General features: G+C 44.0%; 2 protein-coding genes across 2 annotated transcripts in view; both read right to left on the reverse strand.

The window, feature by feature from the left end:
- LOC106602608 (uncharacterized) overlaps positions 1-21,078 on the reverse strand; it is a 73,550-nt gene that overhangs the window by 21,581 nt on the left and 30,891 nt on the right. The window lies entirely within an intron of this gene.
- On the reverse strand, positions 3,883-16,846 carry LOC106602617 (sal-like protein 4). The gene is made up of 6 exons (XM_014195370.2): positions 16,383-16,846; positions 10,649-10,779; positions 10,325-10,486; positions 5,794-5,958; positions 5,511-5,622; positions 3,883-5,309 (listed from the first exon to the last, which is right to left on the reverse strand). Exons 1-6 carry the CDS (start codon positions 16,654-16,656, stop codon positions 4,240-4,242), a joined length of 1,914 nt encoding a protein of 637 aa, XP_014050845.2. The 5' UTR covers positions 16,657-16,846; the 3' UTR covers positions 3,883-4,239.

Raw genomic sequence — 21,078 nt, forward strand, 5'->3', positions numbered from 1 at the left:
CAGAATCCCAAACTATGCCTTTGATGGTTTGATATTTCTAAGGCATGGTCCCACACTTAATACAAAATTAGTCAAGACCCGGACCCTTATCCACAAAGTGTGTAAGAGTAGAATGCTGTTCATCGATTACAGCTCAGCATTTAACACCATAGTACCCTCCAAACTCGTCATTAAGCTCTATACCCTGGGTCTCGACCCCGCCCTGTGCAACTGGGTCCTGGACTTACTGACGGGCGGTGGTGAGGGTAGGAAACAACATCTCTACCCCGCTGATCCTCAATACTGGGGCCCCACAAGGGTGCGTTCTCAGCCCTCTCCTGTACTCTCTGTTCACCCATGATTTCGTGGTCATGCACGTCTCCAACTCAATCATCAAGTTTGCAGACGACACTACAGTGGTAGGCTTGATTACCAACAACGACGAGACGGCCTATAGGGAGGAGGTGAGGGCCCTCGGAGTGTGGTGTCAGGAAAATAACCTCACACTCAACGTCAACAAAACAAAGGAGATGATCGTGGACTTCAGGAAACAGCAGAGGGAGCACCCCCCTATCCACATCGACGGGACAGTAGTGGAGAAGGTGGAAAGTTTTAGGTTCCTTGGCGTACACATCACGGACAAACTGAAATGGTCCACCCACACAGACAGTGTGGTGAAGAAGGCGCAACAGCGCCTCTTCAACCTCAGGAGGCTGAAGAAATTTGGCTTGTCACCAAAAACACTCACAAACTTTTACAGATGCACAATCAAGAGCATCCTGTCAGGCTGTATCATCGCCTGGTACGGCAACTGCTCCACCCACAACCGTAATGCTCTCCAGAGGGTAGTGCGGTCTGCACAACCGGGGGCAAACTACCTGCCCTCCAGGACACATACAGCACCTGACGTCACAGGAAGGCCAAAAAGATCATCAAGGACAACAACCACCCGAGCCACTGCCTGTTCACCCCGCTATCATCCAGAAGGCGAGGTCAGTACAGGTGCATCAAAGCTGGGACCGAGAGACTGAAAAACAGCTTCTATCTCAAGGCCATCAGACTGTTAAACAGCCATCACTAACATTTAGTGGCTGCTGCCAACATACTGACTCAAATCTCTAGCCACTTTAATAATTAAAAATTGGATGTAATAAATGTATCACTAGTCACTTTAAACAATGCCACTTGATATAATGTTTACATACCCTACATTACTCATCTCATATGTATATACTGTACTCTATACCATCTACTGCATCTTGCCTATGCCGTTCGGCCATCGCTCATCCATATATTTATATGTACATATTGTTATTCATTCCTTTACACTTGTGTGTATAAGGTAGTTGTTGTGAAATTGTTCGATTACTTATTAGATATTACTGCACGGTCAGAACTAGAAGCACAAGCATTTCGTATGTGTATGTGACCAATAACATTTGAGTTGATCTTTACATATAATCTTTATTCATTTTGATCTAAAAGCCAAAACTGATCCTAGATCAGCACTCCTAATCTGAAAGGCTTTGTGGATACAGACCCTGACCTAATACCATTCAGACAGTAGTTTACAGTGGGCTCACCTCAGTGAGACTGTGTGTGGTCCTGTGCTGCTCAGCTGGTTCCTCTGTGGGTTCAGGAGGAGGAGTAGTCTGGTTGTCCTCCATGACCATGGTCCCCTCAGGGTTCCCCAGACCCTCCTCCTTCACCAGAAGCACTGGAAGACACAGGTGATAGACATACACTGAGTTTACAAAACATTAAGAACACCTGCTCTTTCCATGACAGACTGACCAGGTGAATCCAGGTGAAAGCTACAGTATGATCCCTTATTGATGTCACTTGTTAAATCCACTTCAATCAGTGTAGATGAAGGGGAGGAGACAGGTTACAGAAGGACTTTCAAGCCTTGAGACATGGATTGTGTATGTGTGCCATTCAGAGTGTGAATGGGCAAGACAAAATACTTAAGTGTCTTTGAACGGTGTATGGTAGTAGGTGCCAGGCAAACCGGTTTGTTTCAAGAACTGCAACGCTGCTGGGTTTTTCACACTCGACAGTTTCCTGTCTGTATCAAGAAGTGTCTACAACCCAAAAGACATCCAGCCAACTTGACACAACTGAGGGAAGGATTGGAGTCGACATGGGTCAGTATCCCTGTGGAACGCTTTCAACACCTTGTAGAGTCCATGCCCCGGCAAATTGAGGCTGTTCTGAGGACAAAAGGTGGCGTGCAACTCAATATTAGGAAGGTGTTTTAATGTTTGGTATACTCAGAATTACTCAATGCCCAGTGACATGAGCCTACAAGAGAAGCTAAATTACTTCTATGCTCACTTCGAGGCAAGTAACACTGCAACATGCATGAGAGCATCAGCATCAATCTCTATTGCACTCCACACTGCCCTTTCCCACCTGAACAAAAGGAACATCTATGTGAGAATGCTATTCATTGACTACAGCTCAGCGTTCAACACCATAGTGCCCTCAAAGCTCATCACGAAGCTAAGGACCCTGGGACTAAACACCTCCTTCTGCAACTGGATCCTGGACTTCCTGACGGGCCGCTCCCAGGTGGTAAGGGTAGGGAACAACACATCCGCCACGCTGATCCTCAACACGGGGGCCACTCAGGGGTGCGTGCTCAGTCCCCTCCTGTACTCCCTGTTCACTCATGACTGCACGGCCAGGCACGACTCCAACACCATCATATTAAGTTTGCTGATGACACAACAGTGAGACAGCCTACAGGGAGGAGGTCAGAGACCTGGCCATGTGGTGCCAGGACAACAACCTCTCCCTCAACGTGATCGAGACAAAGGAGAATATTGTGGACTACAGTAAAAGAAAGACCGAGCAGGCCCTAATTCTCATCGACGGGCTGTAGTGGAGCAGGTTGAGAGCTTCAAGTTCCTTGGTGTCCACATCACCAACAAACTATCATGGTCCAAACACACCAAGACAGTCGTGAAGAGGGCACGACAAGGCCTATTCCCCCTCAGGAGACTGAAAAGATTTGGCATGGGTCCTCAGATCCTCAAAAAGTTCTACAGCTGCACCATCGCGAGCATCCTGACTGGTTGCATCACTGCCTGGTATGGCAACTGCTCGGCCTCCGACCGCAAGTCACTAGTGCGTACGGCCCAGTACATCACCGGGGCCAAGCTACCTGCCATCCAGGACCTCTATACCAGGCGGTGTCAGAGGAAGGCCCTAAAAATTGTCAGACTCCAGCCACCCTAGTCATAGACTTTTGTACACTGCTGATACTCTGTTTATTATCTATGCATAATCCCTTTAACTCTACCTATATGTACATATTACCTCGACTAACCGGTGCCCACGCACATTGACTCTGTACAGGTACCCCCTGTATAAAGCCTCACTATTGTTATTTTACTGCTGCTCTTTAATTATTTGTTACTTTTATTTCTTCTTTATAAATTTTTTACAAAACACTTATTTTTCTTAACTGCATTGTTGGTTAAGGGTTTGTAAGTAAGCATTTCACTGTAAGGACTACACCTGTTGTATTCGGCGCATGTGACAAATAAATATTGATTTGTACACTCCTTTGGGTACGTACACACAGATAAATACACGTTCAACATGGAGTGTTTACCCATCCCCACTATGTTTGAGTCCTAAACTGTAGTTACAGAATGACTTCATTGTTGTTACATCCATCATGGTGGATAAAAACAAGTCAGCTCTGATAAGTCAAAAGTCATCATCAGACAAACCTGACTAAACTATTTTGACGTGTCCAGTAGGTGTTAATGTGTGGGTATGTGTAGGTATATTTAGTAAGTGTATAATGGTTATGAAGCGCTATCGGTGTATGCAGAATAGGGTGAGATCAGATGTGATGTATACTTAAGAGTCTCAATGAAAGTCTTAGAATGAAAAGTCCCATTTTATGTTTATTTATGTTAAATACACCATATGAAAACCACACATCTCAACTAAATCTGCATAAACTTTATTAATTTTCTCATTAAAAAGTGTGTTGGGAAAAACATTTAATAGTTGAATGAAAGTAATGAAATAGGCATTTGTGAACATCATATAGCCTACACAGTACAAACACAATCTGAAACAGACTCGTTATATATCACACAATGTCTGAATGCAATATTCTACCCAGGAATATTCAACACAGAAATCTGTTACTCTTGTTATTCCAAATGCATCTGTAGCTATTTTCTGCTGACAATGAAAATGTATATTTGTCTTTAATGCAGGATTCTATCTAAAGGTCTAACGAGTGGAAAGGCTACATTCTATGTTATGGTGTTTCTGCTGGTGTATCCTGAGGTAGCTCTTCTCTGAAAACCTCTTCCCGCAGTGCGTACAGGCAAACAACATTTCTACCGTGTGGACCTTCAGGTGCATCTTCAGCTTGTGCTGGTGGGAGAACCTCTTCTCACACTGGGTACAGCTGTATGGTTTCTCCCCTGTGTGAACCCTCTGGTGCCTTTTCAGGTCACCAGCCTGGGCGAAGCGCATGTGACACTGGGTACAGCTGAAGGGTTTCACCCCTGTGTGGACCCTCTGGTGCCTCTTCAGGCTGGACGAGTGGGAGAAACTGACCTGGCATAGGTGGCAGCTGAAAGGTTTCTCCCCTGTGTGAATCCTCTTGTGAATCTCCACCTGTTTGGGGAAATTGAAGGCTTTCCCACAGAACGAACACGGGAATCGCTTCTCTTTGGCTCCACCACCTTTACTGATTCCATCTCTACTACTGTCATTTGTCAATGGGCTTATGTTGCCATTTAGTGTTGAGGCACTGGCATTATCTGAGGTCTGGTTTAACATTAGGAGAGTGTGAGGAGGATGAAGACCAGGGAGTGTCTGTGTTGTCGCAGGGTCCATGTTCCAGTTGATAGATCCTATAGAAGGCAGGCTGAAGGCAGCACCTGTTAGGTAGTTAACCTGAGGCGCCATCAGTCTCTCTGAATCACAACTATAGGAGCAGGACGGAGCATCGCTAGCCGAGTCTGTGTCTGTTGTTCTCTCCTGCCGCATACTGACACTTCCTCGTCCCCGCGGACCAAATCTACACCTCGCCCTGGTCTCAGCCAGTCTGTTGTCATGGAGACTAAGTTCAGATGTTGTTTTGTGTCCGACTGTCTGTTTCTGGTTGTGGTTAACAGTGTTGTTCCCCAGCCCAGAGGTGAGGACGCTGTCCCATCCACTGACCTCCACTATGTCGCCTCTGGTCCTGGCCTGCTCAGTGATGTTGTCACCTGAGCCCATGGTTGCACCTGTCTGGGTCTGGGAATCCAAGATGGCCGCCCAGTCTCCTCTGTTAGCCTCCAGCCAACCGCCTGCAGGAAGAAGTTAGAAAGTAAACTTTACAAACATGTCAGAAAACTCTACACATAACATTTTTGTTTGAGTTAATTACCTGGTGAAGTAAATATATTATAATTTGTTTTTTTGCATTTAAAGAAAATAATAGCCAGGTGCATCACTATTCCCATTGAAGATCTATTACTGTATGTAGGCTATATGTATTTCTCCCTTACCTTGCTCCCCCATCTTTAGTCCAATCAGCTGATCAATGTTCTCTGGTCCATCTTCTATTGTCTCCTCTTTGACTATCAGCAGATCAGGCTTCCCATCCTCCATGTCTACTGACTGTAAGAGATACAGAGTGAGAGGATGTTGGATCAAGAAATCTGATATGAGCACCCTGCTATGGAGCATCTTCTGATTGGACAATGAGGGACTGCTATGAGTACTATGCCAACATGTTACTTGATTTTATTACTTGACACTCTTTAATGGTTTGATAATTCAAAGGCTCACCTCAGTGAGACTGTGTGTGGTCCTGTGCTGCTCAGCTGGTTCCTCTGTAGGTTCAGGAGGAGGTGTAGTCTGGTTGTCCTCCATGACCATGTTCCCCTCAGGGTTCCCCAGACCCTCCTCACACCCCTCCTCCTTCACCAGCAGCACCTCCAGACCCTCCTCCTCCTGGAAGAGACAGGTGATACAGATTACACAGACATACTCCCTCAGGTACGTACACACAGATAATAAACACACTTTCAACATGGAGTGTTTACCCATCCCCACTATGTTTGAGTCCTATACTGTAGTTACAGAATGACTTCATTGTTGTTAAACCTATCATATAGCCTAGCGTCCCTGATTGACTCTACCCTTTTGTGCCTTCCTACTTCCCCTGTGTCCGCCCACCCTAAACCATACCCTCTACCCCTTACTCCTCTTTTTATCCGTCCTGTTTCGTCTGGTCCTTTGATTTTAAATTGCATTATTATCACGGTAGACATAAATATGTTGTTGGTAAAAAATAAGTTGGCTATGATAAGTCATCATTAGACAAACCTGACTAAACTATGAGGTGTACAGTAGGTGTTAGTTAGTATGTGGGTATGTGTAGGTATATTTAGTAAGTGTATATTGGTTATAAAACGCTGTTGTGTTTATGCAGAATAGCGTGAGATCAGATGTGATGTATACTAAAAGAGTCTCAATGAAAGTCTTAGAATGAAAAGTCCCATTTTGTGTTTATTAAACATAAACAAGTTTTAAATACACCATATGAAAACCACACATACACACAACAAAAATCTGCATGAACTTGATAAACTACATTAAATCTCATTAAAAGTGTCTTGGGGAAAAAATGAAGGTCAATGGAAGTAGTGAACATCATATATCCTACACAGTACAACCACAATATGTAACAGACTTTTTAGGCTTATATATATATGCCTCATACACTGAGTGTACAAAACATGAAGAACTCTTTCAATGACACAGACTGACCAAATGAATCCAGGTGAAAGCTATGATCCTTTATTTTTGTCACTTGATAAATCCACTTTATCCAGGGTAGATGAAGGGGAGGAGGCAGGTAAAAGAAGCCTCGAGGCAACTGAGACATGGATTGTGTATGTGTGCCATTCAGAGGGTGAATGGGCAAGACAACAGATTGAAGTGCCTTTGAACCGGGTATGATAATAGGTGCTCAACCGTTTCCCGTGTACATCAGGAATGGTCCACCACCCAAAGGTCCACCAGCCAACTTGACACAACTGTGGGAAGGTGTTCGTACTGTTTGGTACACTCAGTGTATATCACAATGTCTGGAGGCAAAACATATATGGGCTGCATGGTGGGACTATAGGATATTGATCATTTGAGAAAGTAGCAACAACAAACAAACAAAAGATTGTGCTCTGTTGCCTCAGGCTGAACAGCTGTTCTCATCATGTGATCATATTTTCACCCATCAGACTCGTCTCAAATTCATCTCATCTTTACTAATATGTGGAATGTCGATTTTAGAATGGCCCATTATTAAATGGGCAGGAACAACGACAGAGGGAAAAAAATGCATTTCATCTGTAGGCACTCGAATAGCAAATGCAGGCCGCGCGCTTTCCCACGGGTCCGTTTTGTAGGCTACTTCGGTTTTCATAGCGGAGCATGGGCTTAATATGAGCGGCTGAGAAATAAATATACTCTTATTTCAATCCATGCATCAACCACTGTTTGCGGAGCATGCTCTCGCTGTGTGACAGGTGATATTATGCCGAAACTGTATGACCATGGGCTCCAACCTTGTTCCTGCAGCTACCCAGCGCTTAATTTGGGAAACCAACTGAAATCCGTTCGGGAATAGCGATAGTAACATGTTTTCGCAATGCAACATAGTTCACTAAACTGTTGCACAATGAACCAACAACATCGCCTAGGACTCAACATTCTCTCCCCGACTCATGGATATACATGTAGGAGCGTAGCATACGGTCACCAGTCTATCCATAATACAGTCCACACTCCGAGGCGATTACTCGAATTTGTTTAATTTTGGAGTATAGGCTAACTAGACCAATTATGTACCAACGAAATCTTAAATCAGTTTTGTTTTACGTTTTTCTGCCATGCGTAATATGCGGTAGGCTATGTATTGTATAAAGGCACAATCATCATTTTAATTCAGTTTTTTTGAGGGGGCGCATAAACTCTATGGGTGTGGGTGTTTTGATTTAATCATCACCTTAGGAAGTGCTGTCCATTTCGTTGTGTTAGGATTTAAAACAACATCCACAACAACCATGTTTCACACCGCTTCAACCTGCTGTTGAACTTCTTTCTTCAAATTTGATTAGCACAGTGAGGTGAGTTTTAAACGTACTATAGGCGTTCTGTTTTGATGATCAGTGTTTGACGTGATTTTCCATTGCATTTGCATTGCTGTCAGAGTGGTTGAGGGACAATAGAGCCCTGAGTACCAGGTCATTAGGACTTGATGGTCGTTAGCAACTTGGGTACTACCAAAGCATGTCCAGAGAGCATAAAAGGAGATTACCATGACAAGTGGCATTTTACTGCGGTCGTGACTCATGACAGCTTGTGTGGCGGTAATATGGTCACTGCAACAGCCCTAGATACAAGATGACATGGCGTTATACCCCGAGTTGTCTTGAACAGAATGAGCCCGTTTGTTGTATTGTGATTTTTTTGGGGCCGCATTTGAATTTACTTATGACTCCATTCTATGCGCACCAAAAGTATGATCTGCTTCTCTGTATTACCTTGTGAAACCTAACACGGTAAGATCTTATTTTATAATTTAGCTTTTAGAATTGATGTTGGCAATAGAGCAAGGTTTCAATTTATGAAAACCTGGCCCAGATTATGATTTATAATGGACCGTTTTTGGATTTCTTAAACAACAGTAATTGTGTGATGGCGGGGATGCAGGGCTGTGTTCCAAACAAAACCACTACAAGTGTGATTGCTCTAGTTCCTCAACGGCACAGCTAGGAGAGCTAAACGTTTTTTTATAATAATTTAAAAATCACCTTAAAGTTGAAGACACTTCCTTAAGTCATAAAAGTGCATTGAAATTACTTCATAACTGTGTACACTTTGGAGAGGTGTGTTGCCGCTTGTAAACACTAGTTAGTCCTCTCACTCAAACCCTGGTCATTTTTTTTGTCTTATGTTGCACCAACCCCACATTTTCCAGGAATATTCTTATTTTGTTACTGAAAGTATCCAGAGTATGTTCTGATTTTGAACAAATGCGGCAAAGTACAGTACATGTCAAATGTGCATCAAATCAACAGTGTATTGTTTGGATTCATTGTTGTGTCAGGAGAACTGTTGTGTCCCCACCCTTAGTCTAATAATTTTCCCATAATCTCCAAACCTTTCCATTTTGATTGCTACCATGGTTATGCAATCCCTAGTTCTTCTGTAAGAAACATTTCAATTTAGCCCTATCCATATAGGCCAATTCTCACAAGTGTAAGGGGTTAAAGTAGGGTTTGATCTAAACATCAGACGCTATCAAGTGGAATGGTTACAGTCTATGTTATAGAGTGGAATGGTTTTTCTGCTGGTGTATCCTGAGGTAGCTCTTCGCCGAGTACCTCTTCTCGCAGTGTGCACAGGCGAACGGCCTCTCTCCCGTGTGGACCTTCAGGTGCATCTTCAGATGGTAGTGGCGGGAAAACCTCTTCTCACACTGGGGGCAGCTGTAGGGTCTCTCCCCTGTGTGGACTCTATGATGCCTCTTCAGGTCACCACCCTGGGCGAAGCACATGTGACACTGGGTGCAACTGAAGGGTTTCTCCCCTGTGTGGACCCTCTGGTGGATCTCCACATTCTGGAGGCAGCTGAAGCTTTTGCTACAGAACATGCAGAGGAACCGTTTCTCTTTACTATTGCCTGATGTTGTTGCCCCTCCCTGAGCCTGGGCTCTAGTCGTGTCATTTGAGTTCGATACCTGATCGAAAAGGCAGCGTCCGTGTGAATTGGAAGGCCCCATCGAAGTGGACACTGGCTTGTAATCTCCGAGTGTGTGTAAAGGGGAGTGGTTTGTGACATTTGGATTAGTCTCTAAACTTTCCCTGTAATCTAAGAGTCCATATCCTAGGTGACTATCTGCATTCCATGTGGGAGGAACGTCGCCCTCCACTTTCACAGTCACTTCATCTACAATCAGACCCTCCCCTTTCTTATCTAGGCACCCTTCAGAGTATACACTACTACTGTACCGGTTCCAGTCCCCTCTAGACAGATCAGTCTGTGTCTCTAAACCCAAGGATATGTTGCCAGGGTCCATCTCTGTAGTACTCGAACAAGACAAATCATTGCCAGTCTCTAATGCATCCCGATGGGAAGGAACCGTCCTCGGGCTCGGGTTACCGTAAAGTAAATACTCTGAGCCGGGAGCAGGAGGACAGCCCAGTGGTCCCAGTCGCTCTGGGTCTGATCTGTGGTCAGATCCTGTGTGTAAAAGCCTTTGTGTTACAGTTACAGTCTCTGTGTCTGTCTCTGATTTGTGTCTGTCTCTGACCTCCGTGATGCTGCGTTGGGTCCTGGGCTGCACTGTGGCGGGGTCCTCTGTGGCTACAGGGGGCACTTCAGTCATCTGGATGTCTCTGCTGTTCCGTGGGTCCTCCTCTCCTTCAGACCTCTCCTGCTTGACCCCAGGACCTGCAGCCTCTGCATCTGCAGACTGACACAAGAAGAGAAGAGGTTATTACATGTGCATATTAGTTGAATTAGATAACAAGCTCGCCTATGGCAGATAAATGTGTATATACATGTCAGCAAGTAAATAGCTGAGGGGAGCCTTTCTGAAATAAACTGGCCACATTTGATGTACTATTACACTAACCTCTATCATGATAACATGCTGGGTTGAGGTTCCACTCCCCTCATCAACAGTGATTGGTTGGTCATCTCTCCATGTATTGTGTCCCGCTGGCTTCACAAAGCTCCTGTGGCCTCCAGTGAGATGTCCTTCACCTGAGAGTGATTGGGGGGAAAAGAGGTGGTTAGGTTAGCTACTGTCAGTGCTGAACGGTGTATTGTACCCTACTGACACTGTAAAATTGGCAAGGATGTAAGGTAATACTTCTGATTACTTCTTGATATACAGTACTATTTATAAACTCAGCAAAAAGAGAAACGTCCCTTTTTCAGGACCCTGTCTTTCAAAGATAATTCGTAAAAATCCAAATAACTTCACAGATTTTCATTGTAAAGGGTTAAAACACTGTTTCTCATGCTTGTTCAATGAACCATAAACAATTAATGAACATGCACCTGTGGGACGGTTGTTAAGACACTAACAGCTTACAGACGGTAGGCAATTAAGGTCACAGTTATGACAACTTAGGACACTAAAGAGGCCTTTCTACTGATTCTGAAAAACACCAAAAGAAAGATGCCCAGGGTCCCTGCTCATCTGCGTGAACGTGCCTTAGGCATGCTGCAAGGATGCATGAGGACTGCAGATGTGGCCAGGGCAATAAATTGCAATGTCTGTACTGTGAGATGCCTAAGACAGCGCTACAGGGAGACAGGACAGACAGCTGATCGTCCTCGCAGTGGCAGACCACGTGTAACAACACCTGCACAGGATCGGTACATCCAAACATCACACCTGTGGGACAGGTACAGGATGGCAACAACAACTGCCCGAGTTACACCAGGAACGCACAATCCCTCCATCAGTGCTCAGACTGTCCGCAATAGGCTGAGAGAGGCTGGACTGAGGGCTTGTAGGCCTGTTGTAAGGCAGGTCCTCACCAGACATCACCGGCAACAACATCGCCTATGGGCACAAACCCACCGTCGCTGGACCAGACAGGACTGGCAAAAGGTGCTCTTCACTGACGAGCCAGGATCTCAATCCCATTGAGCACGTCTGGGACCTGTTGGATCGGAGGGTGAAGGCTAGGGCCATTCCCCCCAGAAATGTCCGGGAACTTGCAGGTGCCTTGGTGGAAGAGTGGGGTAACGAACTGGCAAATCTGGTGCAGTCCATGAGGAGGAGATGCACTGCAGTACTTAATGCAGCTGGTGGCCACACCAGATACTGACTGTTACTTTTGATTTTGACCCCCCCTTTGTTCAGGGACACATTATTCCATTTCTGTTAGTCACATGTCTGTGGAACTTGTTCAGTTTATGTCTCAGTTGTTGAATCTTGTTATGTTCATACAAATATTTACACATGTTAAGTTTGCTGAAAATAAACGCAGTTGACAGTGAGGACGTTTCTTTTTTTGCTGAGTTTAGATCGATATGTTCCATGCATCACATTGTTTTAATTGAATAAATAATAAGAAATGCAGTAAGTCATGAATCTGGTTTGAATATGATATTCTGTCTTTGTGCAAGATAGCTCAGTAAATCAGGGGAATTATTGCAAACTATCCAAAAACTGACCAAGACCCAATTCTGGCTAAAGGGCAATTTCACTGCTGCTCTATTTCACTCTATATATTCATTAACATGTTATTGTCATTGCATGTCATAAAAAATCGAGAATTGAGCGTTTCTGCATTTCACCGGTTAAAACGGGCCATCGACATTTCTTGTTTGTAAGAGAACAACAATATCCAGAATTCATAGCGATTTCAAGACGTGGTAGAGGTGGATACTCTCCTTGAGAAATATCTAAACGTCAGTGTTGGTAGCCAGCACTTTCAGCCCGAGGATTTCGAAAAAAGACCTGAAGTCTCAACTGATGGGGTTGCCAGGTGTCACGCCTTCTCCCGCTCCCCCTCACCAATCCAAGCACCATCATTACGCACACCTGGACTTCATCATCACCTTGACTACTCTGCATTTATTTAGCCCTCTGCAGCCTAAGTCTTCAGGCTGTAGTGGTTTTGTTCAGTACGCTTCTCCTGTTTTGTTCATGTTTATTAAACTCATCTTCTGCTTCCTGACTCCAAGCTCATAAGTTACACTGGGTCGTCGAACGTTGAAAAGTGACGCAATTCCATCGATTTCTCACTTCAGAGGAAGGCATCCGATCAGTGCAGCAGAAAAGAAGTCGAGCTGAGATAGCTAAGTTAACCCTGCCTTCATGTACATATCACCTCAATAATTTAATGTTTACATACTGCATACTGGGGCGGCAGGGTAGCCTAGTGGTTAGAGCGTTGGACTAGTAACCGAAAGTTTGCAAGATTGAATCCCCGAGTTGACAAGGTACAAATCTGTCATTCTGCCCCAGAACAAGGCAGTTAACCCACTGTTCCTAGGCCGTCATTGAAAACAGGAATTAGTTCTTAACTGACTTGCCTAGTTAAATATTGGTAAAAAAATATGTATATACTGTATTCTAGTCAATGTCACTCCGACATTGCTTGTCCTAATATTTCTTAATTCCATTATTTTAGATGTGTGTATTGTTAGATACTACTGAACTGTTGGAGCTACGAACACAAGCCTTTCACTACAACCGCAATAACATCTGCTAAATATGTGTAGATGACCAATAAAACATTTGATATGAACTCTTTCACGGAGAAGTCTACACCTGTTCGGCACGTGTGACGTAAAATATTTGATTTAGGTCACTAGCAAGCGAACTACATGTGTTTAAGTAAACCAAAATCTAGCTAACTTGCATAAATCGCTGGCTTGACATTCCAAAGCAAGTCAATGTAATTAGCCAGCTGGCAATGTGATTTGTAAACAGCTTGATTCTGTTTAGAGTTGTAATGTGTATAAAGTGACTAACAAAAGTGTACTGTACTCCCCTTAAATGGTTACACACAGGGCTGTGGCAGTCATGACATTTTCTCAGCCGTTATTGTCATGCGTAAGACTGCCGGTCTCACGTTTGGGGGAATTAAACGATGCACTTAGCTGTTCTACGAGTGGTCTGAGGCAGTCGGTAAATAACAAGCGTTTAAGTTCCGCTTTAACAAATGGTTTTGGGATACGGCTCTGAGATAAAGATGCTCCTACAAAGGTTCAAACAATTAACTTAACCTTAAGAAGCTTTTGGGAAACTGGGCTATTCAACTCTTACCCTACTGGGGCCTGCTGGTTTTAATTTTCTACCTGATAATTAACTGCACCCACCTGGGCTGGGTTTCCCAAAACCATCATAGCACTGAGGTCATCTTAATTCCATTAACTAAACAGACAAAATATTCTTAGTGCTACAATACTTGTGAAAGCCAGCCCTGGTGTTCCAGGTCTAAATCAGTCCCTGAGCAGAGGGGAACAATGAAAACGCAGTGGAACTGGCTTAGAGGTCCATAGTTAAGTTTGAGGGCACTAGACTGTCTACAAGTCATTGACTGAGTAACAAAACACCGACCAGTGTACTGTGCCCTTTTTGTTTACAGATGAACATGGTTTCTGAGTTATTCACAATTTTTGATGAACAAGTAAGGTTTTATATGTAAGATGGTTAAATAAAGAGTATTATTATTTGTGCCCTGGTCCTATGAGAGCTCTGTCACTTCCCACGAGCCGGGTTGTGACAAACACATTCTTATGTTTAATAAATGTATCATATTGTGTGTGGCAGGCTTACAATGATGTCAAAAAAAACATTTGAGTGCACGCTGACCTTGGTGCTAGATGGGGTACGCAGCTAGAGGTTGAATGTTTGAAGGGGTACGGGACTGGTCTAGGGGGGAAAAAAGTGACTCCAGCTCTGAGGACTCGAGTTGTCCATGCCCGATCTAGGAGGTTCTGAAGAGCCTGCCTTCGAGAGTGGGAACACAATTGGACAAGGCAGTAGGGCTCCTATCACGCTGTGGTCTTTACAAGGCCAGGGAAATTGAGTAAACCTAGATATCCTGCAATGTCCTGGCAGATAAGAACACCGTTGAGACAAGTCCAATGCAGGGCTCGACATTCAGGGCTGCCCGTTGGCCCGGCAACATCTGCTGAACTCACCGGGCCAGTTAATCATGCTTTCATATGGCCTGCTTGGGCCAGTACATTTTCAAATACCAAAACAGAAAGTAATTTATATTTAATCCTTTACAATCTTCCCGGCGTCTGACGCGTCACAGTTATCAACCAGCATTCGGTTTCCAAGCTGAGGCAAGAATGTCAAGGCTTTCCCCCTCGGTGAGCCCCGCCTGGTACTCACGCTCGACCCGTCTCAGCGGAGCCAAGGTTGAACATCGGCACGCGCATTTCACAGAATAAAAATCCTCCATCAGACATCTTACACGGGGATGCCATTATTAGCAAAAAAAGGTTTACGTAGGCCAAGGCATACACTATGTAGCTGCTTGCTTGTTAAGACCATTTATTTACCCAACAAAATAAAACGGAATATCGTAATAAATGCTATTCTGTAGTCTATATAATTGTTTAACAACCAGCTTAATCCAAAGCTGTTAATGAGCTGTCATTTATTTATCAGCGGAATATCAACTGCTGGGTGGCAAGAGGGCACAACTCTTCATACAGCTGATTGCTGCATGGAAAGAAATGTGTTCCAGTAAACATGTACATTACAGTTTAGTCATTTAGCAGACGCTCTTATCCAGAGCGACTTACAGTAGTGAATGCATACATTTCATGTCTTTTTTGTGTTTGTACTGGCCCCCCGTGGGAATCGAACCCACAACCCTGGCGTTGCAAACACCATGCTCTACCAACTGAGCCACAGGGAAGGCCTAGATATGTCTGAACCCTATAACATGAGGTCTGACAAAAGTTGATCCTAAAAATGAGTTGAGGGCCATCCTTGGTTAGGTTATTCACTGTGTGGGCCTATCTCCCCAGTTTGCAGACAGCTAAGCCACATTTGCTTGGTCACACACACTCTTAATGTATAAGGCCGCCACCTGACCAAAACCCCTGATAAACCTCCGGTAGTAGTTCTCAAACCCTAAGAACCGCTGCACCTCCTTTACCGTAAACCCAGTCACTGCGCAACACTGCTAAATGTAATCTCGGGCAAAGACAATTATTGAGAAGAGCGGGATCCCAGCCTTCCTAGTGCTGCTTGAACTTTCAGTTTTTCAATGAGTGTCTGACATGACAATAAACATTAACGACGGGAAGCATTTTCCAAACAATCAGTGTAAATATCAGATTGTATGGTTGACTATAATAGGTTAAGGTACTTGCGCAGACTGCAAATGAAACATGAAATCAGCCATGATTGAAATTCTGCGTGTACAACTTTCTTTCCTGTAATATTGGCTAGGAACAGTCCTTTTCTCATTTGGGCCAGTCGATTTCACATGGTACTGGCACATTTACCTGAATGTCAAGCCCTGCAACGGCTCTATTGAACAAGGACAATTATATCTACTCCTGATCGTGCAATTAGCTAAACACAATTGGGCCACAATAATCGCTACAAAATGACTCCGTTCATTTTTAGATCAGACACCAGGCTCAATCAACGGATAGCGTCATCAGTGTAACTCTCCGGCACTAAAATGTAAAAATACCGCTATAGTGCATAATTGTCTGAAACACCTCATCACTCAGAATTATGTTGGTAGAGTGGTTTAAACACCCCAAATAGAGTCTGGTGGTGACGTGTCCCTTTAACCATAAGTTTAATACATTTAAAGTCACATGCCCAGAGGGGAACCGGGCGACGGACCTCCTGCAAAATGTACCTCTTGCCATTCCTCTGTATCGGTCGAGGATCTTGACACGACTGGCGAGGACGCGCTCTCGTATTGTCCTCTCTGCGCGCTCCCGTGACACTTTCAGTTCCAGTAGCTGAAGTTTCCTCCGCAATTCCCTGTTTTCCTTCTGGCTTTGAGTTATTTCCAAACGAAACACTGCATAGTCGTCGTCTACGAGTTTACAGACCTCTGTCACTGCTGCATTCGCTAGCACCTCCATAATGGAGGCTATTTGCGTGTGAAAAACCATACAGTCAGCCATTGTTAGCAGCTAGCGATTGTTACCTAGATAACATCAACCAAGTCCGGTCACCAACGCGAATTAAAGACTACCTGGGACAGGTATGTGATGCTGTGCAGTTAAATGAGTAATTTTTTTCCATGGCGTAAATAACAACAATAAAAACGCTAACTTGGAAATGATTATTGGGCAGTTCACTTCCGTTTACCACTACTTCTTCAAAAGTATATTGGCAGATCACCATCAACTGAAAGGTACATACACTGCCACCTACTGTACTGGAGTGTGAGCTCGGTCACGGCCTCCACAAAGAGCAGGTTTTCCCAAACCCCTTCCTGGGGTCCCCCCAGGGTGCACTTTTTTTCGGGCCATAGAACATCACAGCTGATTCAAATAGTCAAAGAATGATGATGAGTTGGTTATTTGAATCAGTTTTGTGGGGGCAGGATTTAGTTTGGGGAAAACCTGCCATCGAGCAGTAGCGGTGCATATGTAAAAAAAATTATCACTGGGGAAGCCTAGCCCCAACCGCTCTCCAAAAGCCATATTACAACCGGTGTTGTGATAATCGCGTTGTTTGCTCTATAACCTGTTAATTCATATGCCTTGCAGCCGTGATATATTATAGGCCTAAAGGCAGAGACAATAAGACACCGTGGCAGAATAAATTCAACCATACCTTTGTTTTATCACAAAACCCCATAGCAACCTCTGTCCAGTGCAGTCCACAATGCATACTGCATGGACAGTAACAGAGTTACATGACCTACAGCATGGTTAAGCCAGTTAATGTTAATGACATTTTCGGGCCACTAAACAACTATTAATTTAGAACCACAGAGAGTTACTGCAAGTCGCAAAGAAAACAGGAGCTGCCTCCACTATTCCAGCAACATTTCAACATCATCAAATCACCAATGCTTAGTCTAATACAGTGACATCTAAAAGATAAAAACAATTGTCCAATCAACGTAAGCTAAATATGATGTGGCTGTCAATGCTTCTGACTTCTGTGTGCAAAAACATGTTGATTCACCCTACTTGTAGAGAAACACCAATGCCATCCTCTCATGTTGATGAAACGCTCTATCACTCTGTCATACAGTACACGCTTTTATGTTTTGTTGTCCTAGACTACCTGGCTAAAATGCTTGCTCGCTAGCCGAACTTCCATTCATGGGCATAGTTAACGTTAGCCTTCTAGGCCTACATCTAGCTACATATGGAACTTCCATCCAATCAGGCAAGGGGCAAACAACATTGGATCAGAATCGCCATTATTATCAATGGCCAGTATGGAGAACTAAGTGAAACCACAAGTCCCTATCTCCATCCTTGGCTAATTTAGGAAAGGGACAATTTTAGCTATCTGGCTAGCTAGCCACCGGAGCACAGCAACACAACGAGATGCAACAATTCAAGTTTTTCTGTCGATGACATATGCTTTCAATGGGATTTGATAGGAGTGATGCCAAAATCCAACCTGGCTTCCCTTGACACTTTTTTTTTTTGGTGCACCAGGGACATTCACAGTTGAGCTCGCTCAGTTTAGCTCAACGCGGATTGGCACAGGGAGGCAAGATGCTCGCTGGCTTCCCTTGCTTTCAATGCTATGGGCGGCAACAATGTCATACTCGTTTGGACCAGACAACATCAGATAGATGGCCTACGCAGAGAGAGACAGAGGGGCGCTGTTTCGCTCGCTCGGATGCTTTCTCCTGTGAGATATATTCAGCCTCTTGCGAAGTGAAGGAAAATTACGAAACACAGAGACAAAATATATTTCATTTTTGGGGAAGCCTGGCTTTCCTTGGCATCTATGAAAACACGCCACTGCCATAGAGGACCATAGTATGAGTCATACCCATAAAACCTTGCAGTCAAACAAGGAAATGGTTCCAATCGTTTTTCCACCATTCATTTTTCCCTTAGAGGATTTTAGAAACACTTAAAATATGGTGTGTGTTTCATGCAGGTTTACCCTGGCGTGACATTTTGATAACTGTGTAAATCTCTCTGACTTGTCTGCCCGTATTTCCCCCCCCAAAAAATGAAACGCTAATTAACTGCTAATGCGCCTATCATAAAGAACTACAAATGCCATGATGATCTGGACGAGACTGCCGAATCGAGGTGAAGAATCTATGGATTAACTATCTAATGTTAGCTAAATGTAGTAATGAATAAATTGGAAACATTTCTTTAAATAGAAAATTCTGTGAACTGTCTTGAGTAGGTTTCAAATGGACACAATACATGTTAGAAAGTGTCAGCTAGAGATGATGTGCAGGAGCTTGCAGGGATTTACAGTTTTGCATGTCTACTTTGATGCTAATTAGCATCTTTTGAATCAGAGTAAATAGAGTCGAATGTATTGATAAGTCACCTTGTTCGAGAGAGATTTACATGGTTATCAAAACGTCACGGCCAAGTAGGCCTACACGAAACACAGCCTTTATTGTCAGTGTTTCTAAAGTCACCTATGGGGGGGGGGGGGGGGAAATATAGTGGAAAAACGTTTGGAACCATTTCCCTGTTTGACCACTAGGTTATGACACCTCCATTGTGGTTCTCTATACTAAAATATTCTCTTAACCCAGAATTTCAAATAAAATAAAATAATTCCCTACAAACCTAATTCCAGTACCATGTTTCCCTATCAATTTCAAAATAAGAATTCAATCCCATATGCCCTAATCTCATCCCTTCTGTTCCCATTTCATTATAGTACTTTCTTTCACCCCATTGCCTCTGCCAGCAATCTAACGCATTTTTCTTAATCATTGACCATGTTTACATGCACACCAATATCCTGTTTTTATTTGGGATATTAAAGTATTCTGCTTTTGCGGTGACCCATATAAACATCATATCCCGTTTATAATAACCCAAAAAGACTTGCAGCTTCTCTTCAGTGAAATATTAAACATGAACAAAAGTCCACCTGTACTTGATATTCCAGACTGACTGATCTCTTCAAACTGGGTCAGACTGTATGACGTGTTTATGAGGGTAATTAACTACTTACCCCTCATTAACCCTTTGTTAACTTGTCATTTGAAACAGGCTTGTACAGTCGTGCCCAAAAGTTTTGAGAATGACACAAATATTAATTAATATTAAGTCTGCTCCTCAGTTTGTATGATGGCAATTTGCATATACTCCAGAATGTTATGAAGAGTGATCAGATGAATTGCAATTAATTGCAAAGTCCCTCTTTGCCATGTAAATGAACTGAATCCCCCCAAAAAACATTTCCACTGCCTTTCAGCCCTGCCACAAAAGGACCAGCTGACATCATGTCAGTGATTCTCTCGTTAACACAGGTGTCAGTGTTGACGAGGACAAGGCTGGAGATCACTCTGTCATGCTGATTGAGTTCGAATAACAGACTGGAAGCTTCAAAAGGAGGGTGGTGCTTGGAATCATTGTTCTTCCTCTGTTAGCCATGGTTACCTGCAAGGAAACACGTGCTGTCATCATTTCTTTGCACAAAAAGGGCTTCACAGGCAAGGATATTGCTGCCAGTAAGATTGCACCTAAATCAACCATTTATCGGATCATCAAGAACTTCAAGGAGAGCGGTTCAATTGTTGTGGAGAAGGCTTCAGGGTGCCCAAGAAAGTCCAGCAAGCGCCAGGACCGTCTCCTAAAGTTGATTCAGCTGCGGGATCGGGGCACCACCAGTACAGAGCTTGCTCAGGAATGGCAGCAGGCAGGTGTGAGTGCATCTGCACGCACAGTGAGGCAAAGGCTTTTGGAGGATGGCCTGGTGTCAAGAAGGGCAGCAAAGAAGCCACTTCTCTCCAGGAAAAACATCAGGGACAGACTGATATTCTGCAAAAGGTACAGGGATTGGACTGCTGAGGACTGGGGTAAAGTAATTTTCTCTGACAAATCCCCTTTCCGATTGTTTGGGGAATCCGGAAAAAAGCTTGTCCGGAGAAGACAAGGTGAGCGCTACCATCAGTCCTGTGTCATGCCAACAGTAAAGCATCCTGAGACCATTCACGTGTGGGGTTGCTTCTCAGCCAAGGGAGTGGGCTCACTCACAATTTTGCCTAAGAACACAGCCATGAATAAAGAATGGTACCAACACATCCTCCAAGAGCAACTTCTCCCAACCATCCAGGAACAGTTTGGTGACGAACAATGCCTTTTCCAGCATGATGGAGCACCTTGCCATAAGGCAAAAGTGATAACTAAGTGGCTTGGGGAACAAAACATCGATATTTTGGGTCCATGGCCAGGAAACTCCCCAGACCTTAATCCCATTGAGAACTTGTGGTCAATCCTCAAGAGGCGGGTGGACAAACATAAACCCACACATTCTGACAAACTCCAAGCATTGATTATGCAAGAATGGGCTGCCATCAGTCAGGATGTGGCCGAGAAGTTAATTGACAGCATGCCAGGGCGGATTGCAGACGTCTTGAAAAAGAA

Source organism: Salmo salar, chromosome ssa04 (assembly GCF_905237065.1).
Source record: "Salmo salar chromosome ssa04, Ssal_v3.1, whole genome shotgun sequence".
NCBI classification, from domain to species: Eukaryota; Metazoa; Chordata; class Actinopteri; order Salmoniformes; family Salmonidae; genus Salmo; species Salmo salar.

What these genes read in the sequence shown, in the direction of transcription:
- LOC106602617 (XM_014195370.2), bottom strand. Translation starts at nt 16,656, where the DNA reads ATGGCTGACTGTATGGTTTTTCACACGCAAATAGCCTCCATTATGGAG. An exon ending in CCCAACGCAGCATCACGGAG is followed by an intron (nt 5,959 to 10,324) that starts GTCAGAGACAGA and finishes TGTCTCTTCCAG; the next exon opens with GAGGAGGAGGGTCTGGAGGT. An exon ending in CCACACACAGTCTCACTGAG is followed by an intron (nt 5,623 to 5,793) that starts GTGAGCCTTTGA and finishes TATCTCTTACAG; the next exon opens with TCAGTAGACATGGAGGATGG.